General features: G+C 52.6%; 1 protein-coding gene across 1 annotated transcript in view; it reads right to left on the bottom strand.

Annotated features, from left to right (window-relative positions):
* Nucleotides 1-23611, bottom strand: part of LOC120928398 (NACHT, LRR and PYD domains-containing protein 3-like) — a 63116-nt gene that overhangs the window by 34229 nt on the left and 5276 nt on the right. Inside the window, exons 2-4 of the mRNA XM_040339496.1 lie at nt 23450-23488; nt 16949-18656; nt 2313-2486 (exon numbers count right to left, since the gene is read on the bottom strand). Of these exons, the coding sequence (XP_040195430.1) occupies nt 2313-2486; nt 16949-18656; nt 23450-23488 (1921 nt within the window). The remainder of the gene's footprint in view (nt 1-2312; nt 2487-16948; nt 18657-23449; nt 23489-23611) is intronic.

Here is a 23611-nt window from a genome sequence, read left to right as displayed (position 1 = left end):
GGCACCTTCAATATCACCTGGGCCCCCCTCCCTCGGCCCCCACCCCACAGATACCCCTCACACCGTATTGCAAAAGTAATTAGCCGAAATCACCTTAACTGACTGCCTGGAAGCAATCCCAGCAGCCGACCGACACGTCTCCCTCGATGCCGACACCGTCCTGGATACGACCTCCTCCTCTGAGCCCGACATCTCCCCCTCCGCCCGGCCCACGCACGAACATCTGAAAAGAAAGAAGGCCCACCAGGCACCTCGGGCCTAGCGGCTGACGGCCCAGCGCAAGCGTGCACTCCCACTGCGCCCTCAGGACCCCTCCGGATTTTTTATTTTTTTTCTAATTTTATTTTTTTAGGGTGCCAGGCCTCTGCGACTCCCGCTGCCTTGTCCCTCTCCCCCTCGCCCACTCTCTCCTGGGCTGGATTGGAGGTGGCTAGCCTCGGATGGTGAGGTGCTATAGCCACCGCTGGGACAGATTTCCCCCGCCGAGACTCCGGGACCTCCGGTGCACAACCGGGGTTGGAGCCCGCAGCATTCTGCTCTTCCCGTACAGGTGGGCCTGGCTGCCGCCTTGGAGCCCCCCCGAGCTGACCCCCCCGAACCGCACCACCGCCTGGCGCTGTCACCGTGGCCCCCCCGCCGCGCCCGAGTGATCTCCCCCCCCCGGAACAGGCGACACGATCGCGGGCTCCCCTCCCTGCAGATGTGCATGGTGGAAGGCCCGAGGGGGGGGGGCACCGCCACTAGGCCGCAAGCGCCGCGGCCGAACCTATTATGAGGGGGGGGGCGGGGGGACCCAGTAGGGCCCCCCACCTAGCTAATTTCCCAGGTGGATGGCCCAGGGGGGGAGGCGCCGCTACTAGGCCGCAAGCGCCGCGCTCGAGTGGCCCCCCCCACAACAGGCGGTGCGATCGGCCTGGCAAAGTGTGCGAGGAGCGGCTCCCAAACGGCTGAAATCACCCCTCCAGAGCCGCCCGGCCTATGCAGAAATATGGGCAAGCAGGCTGTCCCCCCCGACGGTTCTGGCAAAGCCCACGAATCCCCAGCAGCAATCCTGCCTGAGAAATATGGGCAAGCAGGCTGTCCCCCCCGACGGTTCTGGCAAAGCAATCAAATCCCCAGCTCCAATCACCCCATGCCTCCATCGTCCCCTGCCTTCATCCCCCTCTGCGGTGCCACCAACACCCCCAATCCAATCTCCCTCTGTCACTAACACCCCTCTGCCTCCAATCTTCCCCTGCCTCCATTGCCCCCTGCCTCCATCCCCCTCTGCGGTGCCACCATCACCCCCTGCCTCCAATCTACATGCACAGTTCCAAGCCGAAACGATCTCGGCTATTTTTACTGGCACATTCCCGCAACCACGGACATTTACGAACGGGGGAAAAAAGTGCCCGTTTTTACGAACTGTCCATAAAAATACGGACGGGCGTCAACGCTGCTCGTAATCCAAAGCACTTGCATATCAAAGCGAGTTTTCCCATTGAAGTCAATGGAAACAAAAATAATTTGTTCCGCATTGACTTCTATGGGATAAAATACTGAATGCAGCCAAAGGGGGGGGAGGAGAGGTGAAAACAGCCGAAAAGGCCCAAGGATACTTCGGCTCGTTTCCTGCGCCCCGTACCTCAGGCCAAATGAGGTACTGCAAGCCAATGTTCGTTTTTTCTTGGCTCCTGCGCCCCCGTACCTCAGGCCAAATGAGGTACTGCAAGCCAATGTTCGGCTTTGCTCGGGTCCTTCGCCCCCGTACCTCAGGCCAAATGAGGTACTGCAAGCCAATGTTCGGCTTTGCTCGGGTCCTTCGCCCCCGTACCTCAGGCCAAATGAGGTACTGCAGGCATATTTAGCTTGAATTCTGCTCTTCTTGCGAGTCAACACTTGCAAACAGAGTCAGAATAAAATAAAAAAAGTTGCTCGCAAATCAAAACGCTCTCAAATCAAGTTACTCGTAAAGACTGTGTGCAGGCAGTCGGCAATGAGAAATGGGAGATTTCACAGAGAGGACGACTGCCAGTGTGGGACCCCGGGCACCCTGAAAGATAGCAAGAGATAGGGAGACAGGTGAACCAGTTGCCCACACTAGAGCACCCTGTTGGGCAAGCAACCAGAGGGATTCAGCACAGAGTGCCTTATGTTAACGCCGGTTCTGGGCCTCCCCACAGTGGCAGAATGCCAGGGCCCGGTCCCTAGTGTGACCTTTGTGACCCTGGTAGTTCCGCCACTCCCTAAGAGTCATGTTCACCAAACCCAGTTGTGTTCGGATCATCACTATTTCAGAGACCTGTATCCCTCTTTGATGGTATAATTCTTACCCCAACTCCTGCAGGGTGCAGTCTGGATGTCTAAGTCCCTGACACAGAATTTGGACATCTTGGATGCGCAGATGTATTTCTGATAGATCCAGTTGCTTCAGGTTCTGGCTTTTGATAAGAAGGTCCCGCAAAATGATACATGGCATTGATGAGAAATGTACATAATTTGCTATCCTGCAGAAAGGTACATAATGATTAAAAAACTGGTCCATTTTTAGGTTCCTTACTTCCTGTAAAATCTGTTAAATAAGTTTTGAACTATGCCTTGGAGTGAGGAAGGGTTTAGGGCAGGTGTCGGCAACCCGTGGCTCCGGAGCCACATGTGACTCTTTTGAACCTTTGCCGCGGCTCCGGGCAGTGTTGTAAGTCCCCTCTTGGCAATGCCGTTCCCATTACTTGGGCGGCGTTACCGAAATTACATTAACCGCGTGCGGGGGGGGGGGGGGCAGTCTGGGCAGAGGGGGTCATGTGACTGTCAGGGGGTCATGTGGCCACAGGCCTTAGCCGGCCTGTGATTGGATCACAGCGTCGGCGGCCGGGTCATGTGGCCACAGTCATGTGGTGACCAGTGGCAGGTAATTAACCCCTTTGTGCTGCATTAGTGACACCAGTGTCAGTGTTTATTAACCCCTCAGGGGTTAACTGCCACTGGTCACCAATGCATCAGTGACCAATGGTGTATATTTCATACTGCCCAACTCCCATACACACTGTACCCCTCTCCTGTACATACCACCCACCTCATACACTCCGCACCCCTCTCATGTACATACCACCCACCTCTGATATTGTACAGTATTGCATTTGCTGGGCATGTGGGGGTGGAATCTTATCCGATATTGACAATATCAGATAAGATTCCACTTCCACATGCCCAGCAAATGCAATACTGTACAATATCAGAGGTGGGTGGTATGTACATGAGAGGGGTGCGGAGTGTATATAGGTGGGTGGTATGTAAATAAGAGGGGTGTGGAGTGTATGAGGTGGGTGGTATGTACATGAGAGGGGTGCGGTGTGTATGGGAGTTGGGCAGTATGAAATACACTGGTTTTTGGTTTTGCGGCTCCCAGTTTTTTTTTTCCTTCGGAAATGGGTCCAAGTGGCTCTGTAACGAACCTGGTGTGTAGAGTCTGATGCAGGGTAGCCTCTCTTACGACTCTGGTTCGCAAGCCACTGGATATGGGACAGCGGGCTCGGAGCACAGAGGGGTAGGAATGCCGGGTGGTGATGTGTAGAAGCAGGTGGACGAATACCTCTGGCAAGTAGATGCAGTGAGGCCCGGAGTAAAAGCCAGAAGACAATAACGTAGGGCCGGGCATGACTGTGGGGAGGTAGGACAAGAAAGGGTTAAGAAGGATGGAAGCTGATTGGTGGAAAGAAAATGCAGGGACTTGCAGTGAGGGGAGGAGCATTATAAAAGGGGGAGGCGTGGACCAGGGAGGAAAGTGCGGGAAGCAAAGACCAGAGGAGGCAGGTTTTTTCTCTCTGCTTCTGGTCTGTTGGATAGCGATGGATATTGACGTGATTTTCGCAAGGCTACGGGCGGCGGCCGCGTCTCGGGACCCCGGATGGCTGGAGGAGCAAGTCGGCGGTCTGCTGAGGGAAGAAGCGGGTGGGTCCCAGGAGACGGAAGCGCGGCTGCCTCGCGCTCGGAGGTCCAGGGCCCCGGAGCGTTACTCGCCCAGCCCTACGGTGAGAGCTCAGCGCCCAGTTAGGAGCCCCCATGTGGACCCGGCGCCCCCCCGGCCAAGCGCGCCAATGCTTCGGCGGGGGGTGAGGCGGACCGGAATCCTCGCCGTCGGCGGAGCTCGGTGGGCGGGGCTACGGGTCACGATGGCGCCCGTTCCTCGCCTGCCCGTCGGGGACACAGGGATCGTTCGGTCTCCCCCTCTAGCCCAGGGACATCGAGGGGGGGGACTCGGCGTGGGAGTAGCAGGGATTCGACCGGCGGGCTGGATTCCCATGCGGCCGCCGGTTCCCGGAGGGGAGGGGGGTCGGACCCCCCCTTGCAGGAAGATGGAGGGCCGGGGCCTAGTCGGGGCCCTGGGAGAGGAGATGGGCAGTCCGCCCCGACGACAGCCGGGTCACAATCTAGAGGTCGCCCGGCGCTTAGGCCAGGGTCTGCGACCCCCAGGCATGGTCCGCCTGGGGGGTTGACTTCGTCTCGGACGCCGGCTTCAGAAGACAGGTCGGAGGGTGAAGTCTCGGAGTCAGACGGAGAGGAGCCCGCGGTGGCGTCGCCGGCGGTGATCGGGCCTGCTAGGGCTGTGGGAGACGCATCCAGCCGACAAGGTAAGCACTCCAATTCTATGGAAGGGGATGTAGCTGCTGTTTTGTGTAGATTGTTGGGGGTTGGGGGTGGGGGGGGGGGCAATGGGGGTTTCTGTGGGGGGTGTCATGTCAGGGGGGGTGGGCAGCCTGCCCAGCCCCCACCCCCCGCTGCTGGCCCTGGGGTGGCGGGCGTTCTGCCTGCTGCGCCGGGGACACCGGCGGGCCTAGGGGAATTTTTCAGGGGACTGCGGGATCTTGTGCAGAGGTTTTCTGGGGGGCTACAACCATATCCACAGGTGGCGCCGTGGGTGGGGGGAGGGGCGGGGGCTGCAGCGGCAGCACCCCCCGCGGTGGTGGCGGACGTCCCCCTCACCGGGGGGTCGGGGCCGGTTCCGGATAGCAGCACAGGAGGGGATAAGGCGGGGGGGGACAAGCCAGCGGTGGTCAGATCTGATGTGGTGCGCATAGCTGACGCTGCAAAAGGCGAAGTCTACGTTTGTTATGAGGGTCCGCTTGGGGTGCATTTGAAGCAGGAGGTGCGGGACAAGATCGTAAAAGGTGAGTACGTGGAAATCTTCTCCCTCCTCCCTTTGGAGAAGTTCAATCTGGATAGAGTGAAGCCGGATGACTCCAAAAAGGAGGATGAGGAGAAGAGGAGGTACAGGCTGATCCCGCGCACTTTTGTGAACTGGCTACAGGCCTTTGCCATTATGGCCAGCGTCATAGGGGAGAAGAATCCGGAGCATTGCTCCGGGTTGTTCTGCTATATGGACGCGATTGGGGAGGCTCACCGGGTTTATGGGGGGACGGGTTGGCTGCGGTATGACGAGCAATTTCGTCAGCGCAGGGCGGTGCGCCCATCCCTCAGGTGGGACCACAAGGATATCAGTCTGTGGATGCGCATGATGTCGGCTCCACGGGCGCCGAACCAGTTTTTTTTCGGGGGGGGCCGGAGGTACATCCACCTCGGGACCGCCGGCCGGAAAAAAGTGGGGGTTATGCTGGAAGTTCAACGAGGGTTCCTGCACATATGGAGGAACCTGTCGTTTCCGTCACGAGTGTTCAGGGTGTGGGGGGAGCTATCCGTTGTCACGATGTTTTAAAAAAGGGAAGCGAACAGGGGAAGCTGGGAACAAGAGGGATGACTCCGGTGAGGTGGGAAAGGATGCGTCCTTTCCTAAATAGCTATCCAGACAGGGCGGCAGCTGCGCTGCTTGCCTCCGGATTCTCGGTGGGTTTTACCATTCCGTGCGCATTGTCGGAGGTGCCACCTTTGGCTAAGAATTTGCGTTCGGCTCTTGAGAACCCGGGGGTAGTGTCAGACAAGTTGGCCAAGGAGGTGGAATTGGGTAGGATGGGGGGGCCGTTCGAGGAGGTGCCTTTGCCCAGGCTGGTGGTGTCGCCCCTGGGAGTGGTGCCCAAAAAAGAGCCGAACAAGTTCCGCCTCATTCACCATTTGTCCTTCCCAAAAGGGGGATCGGTGAATGACGCGATTGACCCAGAGGCTTGTACGGTGTCGTACACGTCTTTCGACGCGGCAGTGCAGTGGGTCAGGCGCTATGGGGAGGGAGCGCTCATGGCAAAATCGGACATTGAGGCTGCATTTCGTTTGCTGCTGGTACACCCGGACAGTTTTTGGCTGTTGGGTTGCCAGTGGCAGGGGAAGTATTATGTAGACCAGTGTTTGCCCATGGGGTGCTCCATCTCGTGCGCCTTGTTCGAGAAGTTCAGTTCTTTCTTGGAATGGGTAGTTAGGGACGTGGCAGGGGTAAATTCTGTCATCCACTACCTTGATGATTTTCTGTGCGTTGGACCCCCGGCTTCCAGGGTTTGCGCGACATTGCTGGCAACATTGCAGCATGTGGCGGAAAGGTTTGGAGTGCCGCTGGCGGCAGATAAGACGGAGGGTCCAACCACAGAATTGAGTTTCTTAGGGATTGTGATAGACTCGGTGGCCATGGAGTGTAGGTTACCTGTGGAGAAGGTGGACAATCTCCGGCTGGAGATAAAAGGTATGTTGGGGCGCCAAAAAGTACAGTTGAGGGCACTGCAATCCCTGCTGGGCAAATTGAATTTTGCCTGCCGCATCATCCCTATGGGACGGGTGTTTAGCCGACGGCTGTCGGCGGCTACGGCGGGGGTTAAAGTGCCAACGCATTTTGTAAGACTGACAAGGGAGCTACAGGCGGATTTGCGGGTGTGGCATTCGTTTCTGGAGGACTACAATGGCCGGTCCTTGTGGATGGAAGGCCCGGTGAGTAACTTCGATTTGGACCTGGTCACTGACGCGGCGGGATCTACGGGTTACGGGGCGTTTTTCAAAGGGCACTGGAGTGCGGAGGGGTGGCCGGCGGAGTGGGTCACGGGAGGGTTGGTGAAGAACCTGGTATTGCTGGAATTATTCCCGGTGGTGGTGGCAATGGAATTGTGGGGGGAATGTTGCAGGAATATGAAGATCAGGCTAAACTGTGACAACATGGGGGTGGTACAGGTCATCAATCGGATCACCGCTTCTTCTTTGCCGGTGGTGCGGTTGCTGCGCCATTTGGTGTTGAGATGCCTGCAATGGAACGTATTTATGTATGCGGTGCATATTCCGGGTGTGGACAACAAGCTGGCTGACGCGCTGTCTCGCTTTCAGTGGGACAAGTTCAGAGAGTTGGCCCCGCACGCGGACAGAGAAGGGGTCCCCTGCCCGGGGTGGATGTGGGGGATTGTTTCGGAATCGCCGCAACATGGATCAGGCGCTCGGTGAGTGGGCCTACGTGGGCGGCATATGCCAAGGTCTGGAAGGAGTGGGACATTTTCAGGTGCATTTCAGAAGACAAGCCAGGTGATGCCGAAATGGGTTTGTTGGTACTGTACTTTGCGGCTAGACACATGGAAGGGGGCGGGTCGGTTTCCGCGCTGGACAAAAAGTTGGCGGCACTGGCCTTTTTATTTAAGCTACAGGGCAGGTTGGATTTTACAAAGTCATTTTGGGTAAAACAAGCGGTAAAAGGTTACAGGAAAGGGAACAGGAGCAGGGATACGAGGAGACCGGTGTCATTCGGGGTGTTGCTGGCGATTTGTGGGGTGCTGTCGGAGGTATGCTCTGGTGAGTATGAGGTTATTTTGTTTAGGGCAGTGTTCACTATCGCGTTTTTTGGGGCGTTCCGGGTGGGTGAATTAGTTAGCCCCTCAAAAACAGTTGGGGGAGGGTTGTGGTTCACAGACGTACAAGTGGGGGAAGGTAGAATGGTGTTTAGGCTGCGCAGGTCTAAAACGGATCAGGTCGGAAAAGGGGTGGACGTGTTTTTATACGCGCTACATGGGTCAGGAGTTTGCCCGGTGAAGGTGATGAGGGAGTTTTTGGCCATACGCCCGGGGCTGGGAGGGCCCCTGCTACTGCATGCGGACGGGTCGTTCGTGTCCAAGTTTCAATTCACGGCAGTGTTCAGGAAATGCCTAAGGGCAGCTGGGTTCGATGAAAAGCAATTCGCTTCACACTCCTTCCGCATCGGGGCGGCTACTGAGGCGGCTCGGTGCGGGTTGGATGAGGCGGCAGTGAAACGTATCGGCAGGTGGGAATCAAAGAGGTTCAGGTCATACGTTAGACCACATATGTTGACGGAGTAAAAAAGGTATCGGAAGGTGGGAGGTGGTGCATGTGGAAGGTGGTACATGATGCTGTTCACTCAATTTTGTTGTTTGTCTTTTCAGATGGTGGTCAGGAGCACCTCGTTTGGATTTTGGGGCACTCATATGTGTATTGGGGGGCCAGAAGGGCGAAAGCTAGGCCAGAGGGCAAGCAGCTGGGATTCCCTAGGGGAGAGGCCAGTATACGGTGGTTGGGCATTAGGGGGATGGGATGGGATGGGGCAGGGTGCTGCCGGAGGTGCAGCACTATGCCCGATTGGACCGTCCTCCTGATGTGTTAGTCCTCCATGTAGGGGGGAACGATTTAGGAATTAGGCCCATCGGGGACTTGATCACGGCCGTTAAGGCGGATGTATTGACCTTTCGCGCGGCCTACCCGGGAATGCTACTGGTTTGGTCCGACATAATCGCTCGGACCACTTGGCGCATGGCTAGATCGGTATTTAGGCTGAACAAAGGGCGGATCAAGGTTAATAAGGTGATTGGGCGTTTTGTGGTAAGACATGGGGGGCTAGTGATAAGACACTTGGAGTTGGAGGAGAATGTAGGCTTATACCTCAGTAAGGATGGGGTTCATTTATCTGATGTGGGGATGGAGCTGTGGTTTTTGGATCTGCAGGAGGGAATACAGAGGGCCCTGCGGGTGTGGAGGGGCCCGTAAGGGTAAGGCGTTACCCTTTCGGGCTGTGGCAGTGTTCGGTGGTCTTTGATGGTGGCAGTACAGACGGGATGAAAATGGTGGTGGGCTCATCGGTGGGATGGGACCCTTATGGGGGATTATTCCAGTGGAACGGTGTCTGCTGGAATACGGGTATAGTTGCACTGCGGTGGGAAAAGGTTCGTCTCCGAGCTGGGTCGGCTGGGGGCCGGTTATGGTTATGGTTTCCGCAGTGTAAGGTTAAATATAGGAAGTTTAAGCCGGGTACCGTCAAAGACCAATAGGCTGGGTTACTATTATTAAAAGTGGTTATTAAAGTGTTAAAGGAAAAGTTTTGTTGATTTAAGTATTTTATTTAATATTTATTTAATATTATTTTGTGGTAAAATAAAAATTTTGGCTGTCGTGGCCAAATTTAACTCCAACTACTTGTGTCTCTCGTTTATATAATAATAGGGGGTTAAGGTAACGGTAACAATGTGGTTGGGTTTTGGGGGGTAATTGGGCTATCCGAATTACACTGGTCATGAACGTACAGCGGAGGATGGGTCAGCGACCCGCACAGAAGCTGCGACTACAGCGGCACAAGTTAGTAACAGTTCAGGTAGGAACGGGTTAGCGACCCGCACAGAAGCTGCGACTACAGCGGCACAAGTTAGTAATAGTTCAGGTATACCGGGAAAGCAGGGTCAAACAAGCCGGGTCATAACAGGTGATCGTGCAGAAAGATGACTGAAGAATGGTCGGTAAACAAGCAGGTGGATCTGGCAGCAGTGAAGTCAAGCAGGCGGATGGTCAAACGGAGCCGGGTCAGGATAGGAGAGATGAGAGGAGTCAGACAAGCCGGGTTCGGTGTTCAAATCAGGTTTCAGGTAGAGTAGTCAAAACAAGCCAAGTTCAGTGTTCAAATCAGGTTTCAGATAGCAAACAGGTCTCAGATAGGATCCACGTCAGAACTGCAGATCAGGCAGCAAAGACCCTGTGCTGCTGAGGTGTTTAAATAGGGCAGCCTGCTGTTAATCACTGAAATCAGTCTGCACCATTAACCCTTAAGTGGCAGATCCATGACAGGCTCTTTATGTCTTAAAGGTTGCAGACCCCTGGTTTAGGGGAACTAGGAAAACCAGGAATCCATAGAAAAAGTTTGGTGGGCTCAGCCCATGAATGTAAAGAAAACATGTCACCACATCATAGGCTAGTGAGGCCCGGAGCAACTGGAAGTCAGTGTAGGGCCGGCCATGACAGGGTTAACAGAAACCCTAGTAGCTGTGGGGGGAGGAGCAGAGCAGGGGAGGAGAGATCACAGATATCTCTTACTCTCAGTTTCCCGGGCAGAGGCAGCGTGGGGGAGTGAAGTTGCTGCTGTGTCTGCTCAGCCTGCAGGGATTTCGCTTGTCCCAAATTGTCACGGCGATGGCTGCGATCGAGGATTTATTCGGGAGATTGAGGGCGGAGGCGGCTATCCGGGGTGAGGACTGGCTGCAGAGGCAGTTGGGGGCGCTTTTATCGCAGGATGGAGGGGACATGGGGCGCATGGCGTTGGGGCCTAGCCGCGTCCAGACCGGACAAGCAGCATCGGGGCCGGAGCACACAGGTGTGGTGCTGGCGGAGTCGGGGCCTGAACGGTCGGTCCGGGGAGCAGTGCGGGCACACGGGGACACAATTCAGGTCGCATCGGGGCCTGATCACACAGGCATGGGAGCAGCGTCGTCGGGGCCTAGTCACACAGGCCGGGGGGCCTCGCGGACGCGCTCGTCCCGCCCCCCCCGCCGGTATTCGCCCAGTATATCCCCGGGACGGCAGAGGGGGGATAGTGGACATAGCAGGGCCCCTTCGGGCCCCCCCGCGAAGCGGGCGGCGGGTATTGTGTTGGAAGGCCCAGCCGGGGGCACCAGGAGTAGCGTGGGTGCAAGGGGGGGACGGCCAGGGGGCTCAGATGCGGCGGCCTTGCCCGCCCGGCGTGTGGATCAGGCAGTGACGGGCCCGGTGGTGGGGTCTCGGCGAGTGGGATCGCAGGCCACGGTGGCTAGCCCCCCAGCTTCCTCGGCTAGCCACTTGCAGGAGGTGGAGCGCGTCGGCAGCAACAGGGTTACGCCAAGCAGGAAAGCTTCGGCAAAATCGCCGCACGGGTCCAGGGCCCGCAGGGGGAGTGAATCCGGCCCTGGGCCTTCGGCCTCCGGGACCGAGCCGCCCGGTGGGTCATCATCGGAGGAGGAGGATCGGTCGGAGGGAGAGCGGTCGGGATCTGAGGACGAGGTCTTGCCCAGGACGATACCAGCAACGAGGGATTCGAGACGGTCGGCTGATGGGATTGCTTCCACGCAGCCCGGTAAGTCATTTTACACTGATGTTTCTAATAGGCAATGTGTTGATGTGGTTGAGAGGAATGTGGTTGTTGCACCGGCGTCCCAGGTTACGGATGCACAGGTGGGTATTGCTGGAGGTGATGTGGGTTTGCAAAGGTTTTTGTCGGGGTTAGAGGCTCTGGTCAGTCAGCTAAAAGGGGGGGACAGACCTCCCGCAAGCCCGGCGGCGGCTTGGGGGCCGGTCGGGGGAGCTACGGGGGTGGCCGCGGCGGCGGTGGCGGCTGCCACTACGCCGTTGGTGGTAGCTGGAAAGGAGGCAAGTGGGGGCGGCTTGGGGGCCTGGGCATCAGTGCAGCCGGAGGTTACCGCCGAGTCGGCGGGGGCCGCTTCAAAAAAACGGGATTTAGTACGGTTAGCGGATGAGGCTAGGGGACAGGTTTACACCTGTTACGATGCGCCGCTGGGGTCGCATCTGAAACAGGAGGTACGGGAAAAGATCTGGAAGAGCGAGTACGTGGAGATATTCGCGCTGTTACCGCTGGAAAAATTCAATTTGGACAGGGTAAAACCAGAGGATTCTAAGAAGGAAGATGAGGAGAAGAGGAGGTACAGGCTAATACCTCGCACGTTTGCAAACTGGTCGCAGGCGTATTCCATTTTGGCCAGTGTGATTGGCGAGAAGAACCCCGAGCACTGCTCGGCGCTCTTCAGTTACCAGGAGGCGATCAGTGAGGCCTACAGGTGCTATGGGGGCACAGGTTGGCTTAGATATGACGAACAGTTCAGGCAACGTCGGGCGATCAGGCCGGAAATTCGTTGGGACGCCAAGGACATTAGCCTTTGGATGCGGCTTATGACGGCTCCGAGGACGTCGGCGCCGTTTTTTTCAGGGGGGGGGGCGGCGGAGCCTCTTCCCTGGGACAGTCGGCCGGAAAGAAAAAAGGGGTTTGTTGGCAGTTCAACGAGGGTAGCTGCAAGTTTGGGGGGTCGTGCCGATACAAGCATGAGTGCTCCGGGTGTGGGGGTAATCACCCCTCTTCCCGCTGCTTCAAGCAGGGCAAGGGACGTCCCGGGGATTCTTCAGGTAAGAGGGAGCACCCCGGTGATGGTGAGAAGGATGCTGCCGTTTCTCGGTAGGTATCCGGACAGAGCGGCGGCTCAGCTCCTGGAGGAAGGTTTTACTGTGGGGTTCCGTATTCCTTGTAGCTTGACGGTGGTTCCGCCGCTGTCCAAGAATTTGCGTTCGGCTCTCCAACACCCCGAAGTGGTTTCTGAGAAATTACGGAAGGAAGTGGGGCTAGGCCGCATGGGGGGCCCGTTTGAATCCCCCCCTTTGGAGGGTCTGGTGGTATCACCGTTGGGGGTGGTACCGAAGAAGGAACCAAACAAGTTCAGACTCATTCACCACCTCTCATTTCCGAAAGGGGGGTCGGTAAATGATGCGATTGATGCGGGCGATTGTTCGGTGTGCTACACATCGTTTGACGCGGCGGTGGGATGGGTCAAGAAATACGGTCGGGGGGCGTTGATGGCCAAGTCGGACATCGAGGCGGCCTTCCGGCTGTTGCCGGTGCACCCGGACAGCTTCAGACTGTTGGGGTGTCACTGGGGAGGGGAGTTCTATGTGGACAAATGTCTGCCCATGGGCTGCTCGGTATCCTGTGCGTTGTTCGAACAATTCAGTTCCTTTTTGGAATGGGTGGTGCGAGACGTGGCGGGAGTGAATTCAGTCATCCACTATCTAGATGACTTTCTCTGCATTGGACCGGGGGGGTCACGGATTTGTGCAGTTTTGTTATCTACGCTAGAACACATAGCGGAACGTTTTGGGGTGCCTTTGGCGCCCGAAAAGACGGAAGGTCCTAGGTCTGTCATTCAATTCCTGGGCATAGTCATAGACGCCGAGAAGATGGAATGTCGTTTGCCGCAGGATAAGCTAGAAGGCCTCAAGGCGGAGGTCAGGGGTATGATTGGAGTGCATAAGGTGCAGCTGCGGGCTTTGCAGTCGTTGTTGGGTAAGCTGAATTTTGCCTGCAGGATTATCCCGATGGGGAGGGTTTTTTGTCGTCGGCTGTCGGCTAGCACTGCGGGTGTTAGGTTGCCCAATCACTATGTGCGGCTCGTGAAGGAGCATAGGGAGGACCTGCGGGTATGGCACTCTTTTCTAGAGGGTTTTAACGGCAGGGCCTTGTGGATGTCCGGCCCGGTCAGCAATTTTGACCTGGAGCTGTATACAGATGCGGCCGGGGGTGCGGGCTTTGGGGCCTTCTTTCAGGGTCAGTGGAGCGCTGGCTCTTGGCCGCAGTCTTGGGTGACTGCGGGCTTTACAAAGAATTTGGTGCTGCTGGAGCTGTTTCCAGTGGTGCTGGCGGTTGAGTTATGGGGCACGTCTTTCCGGGATCGGAAGGTGCGCTTCCATGGGGATAACTTGGGGGTCGTGCAGGTGATCAATCGAGTTACCGCATCTTCTCCCCCAGTGATTCGTCTCCTGAGACACTTGGTGCTGCGCTGTATGCAGCTGAATGTGTTTGTGTATGCGGTGCACTTACCGGGTGTGGACAATGTCGTGGCTGACGCTTTGTCTCGGTTTCAGTGGGACAGGTTCCGGGAGCTGGTGCCGGAGGCAGAGGAACGGGGGGTCCCTTGTCCGGAGTGGCTGTGGCAGATTCCATTGGAACAATCTCCACCTGGATTAGGAAATCGTTGAGTGCGGGTACTTGGGCGGCCTATGAGAAGGTATGGTCGGAGTGGAGCGATTTGGTGAGGGAATCGGAGGTTCACCTTTCGGGACCGGAGGTGAGGACACTGGTTCTGTATTTTTTGTCTAGAAACATGGAAGCGGGAGTGTCGCCGTCGGCGTTGGATAAGAAATTGGCCGGGTTGGCATTTCTGTTCAAATGGCAAGGGTGGCCGGATCTTACAAAGGACTTCTGGGTGCGACAAGCTCTGAAAGGGTACAGGAAACAGGGGCGGCGACCTGACGCTCGCCGCCCGGTGTCTTTCGAAGTTTTGAGAGGAATCCTGGCTAAAGTGGGGGCGATATGTTCATCCAGGTTTGAAGTTACATTGTTCCGCGCGGCATTCGCGCTGGCATTTTTTGGGGCCTTTAGGGTGGGCGAGCTGGTGAGCCCGTCGAAATTGGTCCAGGGGGGCATGGGATTTGCGGATGTCGGTTGGACCCCGGAGGGGGTCACGTTGTGGCTCAGAAGGTCCAAAACGGATCAGAGTGGCAAGGGAAGGGCGGTTCATGTGTTCCCAATTGAAGGGTCGGAGTTGTGCCCGGTCGGGCTGGTAAGGGACTACCTGGACATACGTCCGGGGGTGGGGGGCGCCTTTTTGGTACACGAAAATGGGTCCCCGATGTCACGATATCAGTTTGTGGCAGTGTTTAGGAAGTGTCTGGGGGCATTGGGCCTGGTGGCAAAGGAGTTCTCGGCTCATTCCTTTAGGATCGGGGCAGCTAGGGAAGCGGCAAGGAATGGACTGGGTGAAGAGGCAATAAAGAGGATAGGGCGTTGGGAATCCAGGCGGTTTCAATTATATGTTAGGCCGCAGCTGGTGGCTAGTTTGGGTTGAAGGTCTGGGGAGTGGGGTTTTGAGTTACGGGGCAAAGGGGGTGACAGGGATTACTCAAAAGCGGGTTATCTCTATGTGGGTATGTTGGTGACGTGTTTTTTTTTTTTGTTTACTGTTTTTCAGGTACTGGACCGCTTTTGGTCTGGATAATGGGCCACTCCTATGTGGTTCGGGGGGCCAGACGGGCGGATGATCGCCCGACCGGTCGCCAGCTGGGAATATCGAGACAGGAGGCGAGTGTAAGGTGGTTGGGGGTCCCCGGGATGTTATGGAGCAAGGTGGTGCCGGGGGTGCACAAATTTGCACAGCTGGACAGGCCACCGGAGGTTCTGGTTATTCACGCCGGGGGGAATGATCTTGGAGTGAGATCGATGATGGAGATAGCACGGGACATTAAATTTTACTTTCAGCGGATCCGGATGTCCTTTCCGGATACGATAGTGGTGTGGTCAGACATGGTGGCCAGGTCAACATGGAGGATGGCCAGGTCGGTAGAGGGGGTGAATCGGGCGCGCAGGAAGATAAACAGAAATGTGGGGCGGTTTGTGCTCAGGAACGGGGGGCTAGTGGTTCGGCACCCCGAATTGGAAGTGGACACATGGAGATACCTCAGGAGTGATGGTGTTCACCTCACGGACGTGGGGATTGATATGTGGGTGTTGCGTTTAGAGGAGGGGGTACAGCAAGCGATGAGGGTGTGGAGGTGCTCCCATAGGTAAGGGGTTACCTTTGGGTGCTGGTGGCGGGTGTTTTTGGACTTTGCAGGAGAAGATATTACCCCAAAGATGGACGCCAGTACCCAGCGGTGGGAGGGGTCCTGAAGGGGTTTCTAGTTCCCAGTCTACTAATGTAGCTGGAAGGTTGGTGAATGGGGGCACTGCGGTCAATGGTCGTCTTTGAGCCAGCTTCGGCTTGAGGCCTATGACCAGAGGTTAGGACACCGCAGTGCCAAAAAAGTGTTACATAGTTACAAAGTTTAAAGGTTAACGAGTTAAGGGTTAATGGGTCCTGCAAAGTCCAGCACCATGTTAGAGAGGTTATTATCTCAGGAAATAAGTGTTTTTTCTCTATGTGTTATTGGTTTTTGTTATTGGTTATTTATGATTATTTAAAGAGTATTTAAAATAAAGGAGGCTGCTACGGCCAGTTTTTACTCCAACACTAAGTAGTGGTCTCATTATTTATTAAAGGTTAAGTGGGGGTATTAACTGTAAAGGGGCTTTAGCGGTCAGGGTGAATTCTGGTATACCATAGTCAAGTGAGGCCCGGAGCAACTGGAAGTCAGTGTAGGGCCGGCCATGACAGGGTTAACAGAAACCCTAGTAGCTGTGGGGGGAGGAGCAGAGCAGGGGAGGAGAGATCACAGATATCTCTTACTCTCAGTTTCCCGGGCAGAGGCAGCGTGGGGGAGTGAAGTTCCCACCCACCCTCCCTTTATTCTGGGGTTTTATTGATTACGGTATTGATGGTATATGGATAAATTGGTATGTGGTTTGGTGCTGTTTTGGTGTTTTCTTTTCTTTCAGGTTTATGGATCACGGTGTCGTGGCAGTGGCGGGTGTTTTTGGACTTTGCAGGAGAAGATATTACCCCAAAGATGGACGCCAGTACCCAGCGGTGGGAGGGGTCCTGAAGGGGTTTCTAGTTCCCAGTCTACTAATGTAGCTGGAAGGTTGGTGAATGGGGGCACTGCGGTCAATGGTCGTCTTTGAGCCAGCTTCGGCTTGAGGCCTATGACCAGAGGTTAGGACACCGCAGTGCCAAAAAAGTGTTACATAGTTACAAAGTTTAAAGGTTAACGAGTTAAGGGTTAATGGGTCCTGCAAAGTCCAGCACCATGTTAGAGAGGTTATTATCTCAGGAAATAAGTGTTTTTTCTCTATGTGTTATTGGTTTTTGTTATTGGTTATTTATGATTATTTAAAGAGTATTTAAAATAAAGGAGGCTGCTACGGCCAGTTTTTACTCCAACACTAAGTAGTGGTCTCATTATTTATTAAAGGTTAAGTGGGGGTATTAACTGTAAAGGGGCTTTAGCGGTCAGGGTGAATTCTGGTATACCATAGTCATGTGATACCATCTAACATGGTGATACAGAAGCACTTAGGAGCTCAAGTTCAATATGGGTGAAAAACCATCAGCTATAATCTGATAGTGATTTGCGTATTTACATAAACACTTACCTTAGATAAGAACACTTGTGCAGGAAGGGAGAGAGTACTTCCAGGTCCTTCTGTACCGTTATATAGCATTCAAAGGTTAGAGCACTAATATCTGCAGAGAACCTCAAACAGTAGGCCAGCTGTCTGGTGAAGATTTTGCTCTCCATCATGTTGAATTCCAAGTGTGTGCTTCGGCCCATCACTGTCCGTATAAAATCCTCATCCTGTGTCTCATACAAGCAGGAAATTTGCATGGGTCTGTATTTGATTGGGTCTTCTGCAGCAAGCCAATTTCTGATAGCGGGTGCTGTTCGGAAAGAAACGCTACGTCTTGTGATCTTTGACAACTCCTTTAGCTGTTTTTCATTTGTGAGGCCGAAGAGGAAACGTAAAACGAATGACAAGTGCGGACTAGAAGAACACAAGCCCAAGAGGCTTTTTCCCTCACAGATCTCTGGAAGGAAAGTCTCCTGGCCTCTTATGGCCTCCTCGTCCTCCTCCTTCATTATATAATACAGAGCAGCCAAAAACTCCTGCATGCTTAGGTGAATGAAGCCGTAGCAAGTGCTACTGTCAATATCCTGGTGAAAGATGTTCTCATTGAGGAATACAGACTCAACCTCAGACAGAGAGAGGCCATGCCTTTCTAGATCTTCCTCCTCAAATAAGATTTGCCGATTCAATATGCCCTCATTGGCCAGAGCACACAACTTCTTCAGGCAACTGTGCACTGGCTGGTTTCTCCCGTGGTACTTTGTAAGACCCTTGAGGTAGAGAAGGTAGAGAGAGGTGGCTGTTCTACACTCCGTTAAATCCACATCTTCTTTTAATTGTTGTTTCAATACAGTGCACACAATCCAGCAAGTGATGGGGACGGCACACATGGTGTACAGAACTATATTGTCTTTTATCATCTTCAGAGCCTTGACTGCATCATCTTCAGTGTTAAATGAGTTGTAGAAATATTTCTCACAGTTTTCCGCTGTAAATCCCAGAATTTCCACATGACGTGAAGACACGTCTCCAATAAATTCATCCAACTTCTCTAAGGCAAATGGCCTTGTGGTGATAATCAGAGAAGCTTCAGAGAGACTTTGTTTAGTGACCAAACTTCGCAACAAAACTTCTTGGTGAGTTTCCTGAAATGGGTCACCGCAACCTTCAAAATCATCCTTCAGAGTCCATCTCCCCTCATCAAAACCATCGATGATAAAGAGTAATTTACTAGGATTACTCAGAATGGACCGAATCACATTCTCTGGAAAATGAAATTTGCTGCTTCTCGATAAAAGTCTGGCAAGGCTTATTTTATTGGTGATGGTCTTGAGTTCTCTACAGCCAAGGTAAAACGCAAAGCTGAAGTCATCTTGGTAGAAATTTCCCGAGGCCCAGTCCAGCATGATCTTCTTGGAGGTCATCGTTTTTCCAATCCCGGCAGGTCCTTTTAAAACTACGATTTTGGGAATAACTCCCCATTGATTGGGATTGAACAGAGTTTGGAGTGGAATGTGGGTCCATCCATCAGAAGATCCTTCATCCATTGTTTGTTGAAGTCTTATGCCTAAAGACGTTATTTCATGTTCTTTCTCTTTTCTACTCCGATGACCCTCTACCATTAGGAGACTGGTGTATGTTCTGTCCAGACTAATTGCCTCTCCTATACGGGAGTTGTGCTCTCTGACGCACTGGAAATTCTGTTTCATCACTGCCATATATTGTACTCTACAATCTGCGTTGGAGAAAGAAACAAATTTAGATATTTTAGGAGCAACACAACATTCTGGGCCAGATTCTCAAAAGAGTTACGCCGGTGTATCTACTGATACACCGGCGTAATTCGAAATTCCCGCCGGCGTATTATTGTTTTGTATTCGCAAAACAAGATACGCGGGAATTTTTGTTAGAGGGATGTAACTTTAATAATTTTTCTAATTATATCTATCAGAGTACAATTCCCCTGAAGAAGACTGCGACAGTTTAGGTCGAAACGCGCCGGGGTACTCATACGGAAACCAATTGAATCACGATGTAACATGTATTGTATTGTTGTTGATTTTTGCCACTGTTATTTTTTTATATTCATGTATAATCAGAGTGTACTATATGTATATTATCTACACTATTTTACAAATGCTCCAACCATGTTGTACATTTTATTGTAATTTAATGTTGAAACCAAGTAAAGATTTTAACTTCAATATCATCCAACCACTCTTATTTATTGAGAACATCATGCCGCTAAAAAACCCCACTGGGGGACCTTCCCATTTTTGTTTTTGCATTTTCGGGGTGCGCGGCACACGGACTCCACATATGCGTTTTTCCTTGTTAGATACGCCGGAATTAGGCTAGGATCCGACTGGTGTAAGTCACTTAGACTGTCAGATCCTAAATGCAATACTACGCTGACCGCTAGGTGGCGTTTACGTTCAGGTCTCATTTGACTATGCAAATGAGCCTGATACGCCGATTCCCGAACGAATTTGCGTTGCGTACTCGTCGTTTACGTCGTTTCCGTAAGCGTAAGGTTACCCCTGCTATATGAGGGGTAACCTTACGCCAGTCCGCCGTATGCCATGTTAAGTATGGCGTCGGGTCCGCGTCGTCTTTTTCCGTCGGTTACGTCGTTTTCCTAAGTCGTTCTTGAATACGACTTTACGTCAATGACGCTCACGTCGGCGTCATTGACGTTTTCCGTCGTGAGCTGGAGCATGCGCACTGGGCTATTTTTCAGCCCGGCGCATTCGCAGTTCAATCGGCGCGGGGGCGCCCTTAATTTGAATACAAGCCGCCCCCTTTGAATTACGCGGCCATACGCCGGGCCATTTACACTACGCTGCCGCAAATTACGGAGCAAGTGCTTGGAGAATACGGCACTTGCTTCAGTTATTTTGCATAGTGTAAATGGCTTACGCTACGCTGCCGCAGATTCTACGAGAATCTGGCCCTATGTGTTCATTGTCTAATTTTCCACTTTTATGAATACGTGGTTAATCTTTTGCAGCAACACATTTGTCCACTGGGGAGTAACTGTTGATCGGCTTAGCTTTTTGAGAATTAAGCCTTGTACACACGGGGGGGCAATCCCATCGGGAAAAAAACGTTAGTTTTCCCGACGGGATTCCCGGTAAGCTAGCCTTGCCAAGCCCTGTGTACACACGGCCATTCAAAAGAACCACCATTCTTTTGAATGGCCAGAACGCGGTGAAGTCATCGACTACAATGAGCCGGCGCCCGTCACATTCGATGCCGTCGCCGCCATCTTGCTACACCCTACACTAAACTTGTATGCTACCGTGAATGCGTCAAACTCTTATCAAGCATGCGCATGATTACCTGGTTTTCTCGGCAGGAAACACTCTGCCGAGAAAATAGAGAGCAGGTTCTCTATTTTTCTCGTCGAGATTCCCAACAGTTTTCCCGACGAGAAACCATACACACGACCGGTTTTCTCGGCAAAAAGCTCTCCCAGCAGCTTTCTTGCCGAGAAAACCGGTCATGTGTACAAGGCTTTATATGTAAAAAATGTCAATGCATTTTTTTCCCACTGTCTCAACCATACGGAACCATGTACAGTATCTCACAAAAGTAAGTACACCCCTCAGTCACATTTTTGTAAATATTTTCTTGTATCTTTTCATGTGACAACACTGAAGAAATGACACTTTGCTACAATGTTGTGTGGTAAGTGTACAGCTTGTATAACGGTGTAAATTTGCCGTCCCCTCAAAATAACTCAACACACAGCCATTAATGTCTAAACTGCTGGCAACAAAAGTGAGGACACCCCTAAGTGAAAATGTCCAAATTGGGCCTAAAGTGTCAATATTTTGTGTGGCCGCCATTATTTTCCAACACTGCCTTAACCCTCTTGGGCATGGAGGTCACCAGAGCTTCACAGGTTGCCACTGGAGTCCTCTTCCCCCTCCTCCATGACGACATCACGGAACTGGTGGATGTTGTAGATCTTGTGCTCCTCCACCTTCCGTTTGAGGAGTCCCACAGATGATCAATAGTGTTTCGGTCTGGAGACATGCTTGGCCAGTCCATCACTTTTACCCTCAGCTTCTTTAGCAAGGCAGTGGTCATCTTGGAGGTGTGTTTGGGGTTGTTATCATGTTGGAATACTGCCCTGCGGCCCAGTCTCTGAAGGGAGGGGATCATGCTCTGCTTCAGTATGGAGACGGGCAATCTGGTATTTTGGTAATCCAAGGTAGAGGGAATTTGCATAATCTAACCTGGAGTTAAAGCGGAGGTTCACCCTAAAAACAATTTTCTAACATTACATTGAGCTGACTCTCGACAATAACAGTATGCCTATTTTTTTTTGCTGTACATACCTCGTACAGCTATTTTCTTACCCGACTTCCGGGCAGTGACTCCAGCGAGAGTAGGCGTTCCTATCCAGCAGGTGATTGACGTGATGACAAAAACTACCTCTCCCCGTCGCATAAGGAGCGTCACGAGTTGCCGAAAGAAACCGAACGGCGAACCGAACGGCTTCTTTCGGCAACTCGTGATGCTCCTTATGCGACGGGGGGAGGTCGTTTTTGTCATCACGTCAATCACCTGCTGGATAGGAATGCCCACTACCCGGAAGCCGTGGGGGAAGCTGTGGGAGCAAAAGTGGCAAAATCCTAGCAAGAGTATTGCAAGCTAGAAAGGCGGCCTCTACGATCCACCGGATACACACCACACAAGACCAACCTGTGGTGACTTCCACAGAAATTGCAACACAATTTGAGACATATTATTCCGGCTTATATAACCTACCCCCAGCCCAACACCCATACGATGACCCTAGACACCGATCGGTAATCATCCAAGATTTCATTGTGCAACATAGCCCCAAGCCAATTCCCCATTAAAAAAACTGCCCAATTAGATGGTCTATTGTCCTGTGAGGAACTCAATACGGCGGTTATCTGGGAAAGCACAGGCCCAGATGGATATACGGCAATCTACTATAAACATTTTTAGACACCCTTGCCTATCCTTTTCTCCGGGCATTCAATTCCCTATCACAACCAGATATTAACATGCATAACTTTTCCAAGGCAAATATCTCTGTGATCCCAAAAGCAAGGAAAGTCCCCAATCTTGTAACCCATTACCGTCCAATCTCCTTGCTCAATGTAGACCTAAAAATATTTGCCAAAATACTGGCTAATCGCCTCACACCAATTACATACCATAACAGAGGATCTTCGAAAATGGGATAAACCCATATTTTCCTGGTTTGGAAGAGCGACTGTACTAAAAATGAATGTGCTACCATGTTTGCTTTATGTCCTGCAGGAGGTGCCGATAGCATTACCTCCAGCATTCCTATGCACCTATCAGAAAATATGCACAAGCTTTCTGTGGGGTAGAAAACGCCCACGCAACAGCTATGCCCAACTAACCCTACCTAAACCAAAAGGGGGCATATGTCTCCCAGACCTAGGTAAATACCAATGAGAATGTCATCTAGCCAGAATAATTGACTGGCATGCACACTATAAAGAAAAGGACTGGGTACAGCTAGAAGCCTCATTTTCGAATATATCCCTCTGTATCCTATCTCCACATGTGAAAGTCACCAGACCGCTTAATTCCCATGTGAGCTCCTTGTAACGTCAAGGACGTGAGTATTGGCATTTCAACAATAATTCTGAATGAACCTTCCCAATATTTCCATACCACACACTGACCTGTCCTGGTTTCTCCTCACTTTTTTTTCTTCTCCCTCCATCCTTTGGAGAAATCCCTATCTCATAGTTAATCTTGATTCAGCATTTAGGCAGGTGCAGTCTGCTTTCTCCAACTGCAGGTGGCGCTTTTTCTCAGTGACACTGCAGTTGGAGAGGAAGTCAGGGGGAACATGGTTCTTCTATGGTTTTCTTGGGTCACTGGTGAAGCGATCCAATTGGAAGCTGCCACCCCATGTGACTCCAGCAACCTTCTTGGGTCAGGCAGAGCCTTTTTAAGGCCTAATGGCGCGTACACACGTCCGTTTTTCGGGTTGTAAAAAATTAAGTGCGCGCATGCGCAGTTCGTGATACGTACATGTCATGGCGCTCGACCCATCATTTGCATGGGGTCACACCCACTTCCACCTACGCCGGCGTACGCCTTCGAAACCCACGCCACACTGGCGCAGCGTTGGGAGCACTGGCTTGCTGAATTCAATGCTTGCCTCTCTGCGCTGCGTTGGCGTAGCGTACATGGGTTACTCTACGGCGGCGTAATGTGCGCCTTGCTCTCTGTGAATCTGGGCCTCAGTGTCTTAGTACATTTTCCTGATGAAGTGGCCCGTGTAAGCAAAGAAACGCGTTGAAAGTGTTATATTTTATCATATAATCAAATGAAGACCTATAACTTTACAAAGAAAACCTCCATCATCTCTTACTTTTCGGGGCGCCGTCTCCCACAACCCCCCTTTTGGGATAAGCCCCTTCATCTCAAGGCTAACTTTGATTAGATGGTATAAAATAGGGAGTATCGTTTTTTTTTCTTATAATATATTTATATTTTACACACCTTCCATGGGGTCACCAGGCGAGGCCTTTTCTATGTTCTCTGAAGAAGAAGAAGAAGTTTGCAGTTAGAAGAGCAAGGACAGAAGGTTATCATTTTTGCGCATCACGGCTATGCTACGGTTTTAGATGAGCAAACTGTATGATGGAGGACTATTGTGGTAGG

Source organism: Rana temporaria, chromosome 2 (genome assembly GCF_905171775.1).
Source record: "Rana temporaria chromosome 2, aRanTem1.1, whole genome shotgun sequence".
Classification (NCBI taxonomy): domain Eukaryota; kingdom Metazoa; phylum Chordata; class Amphibia; order Anura; family Ranidae; genus Rana; species Rana temporaria.
The sequence above is the reverse complement of the archived record's forward strand: the minus strand, read 5'-3'. Positions and strand labels throughout refer to the sequence as shown.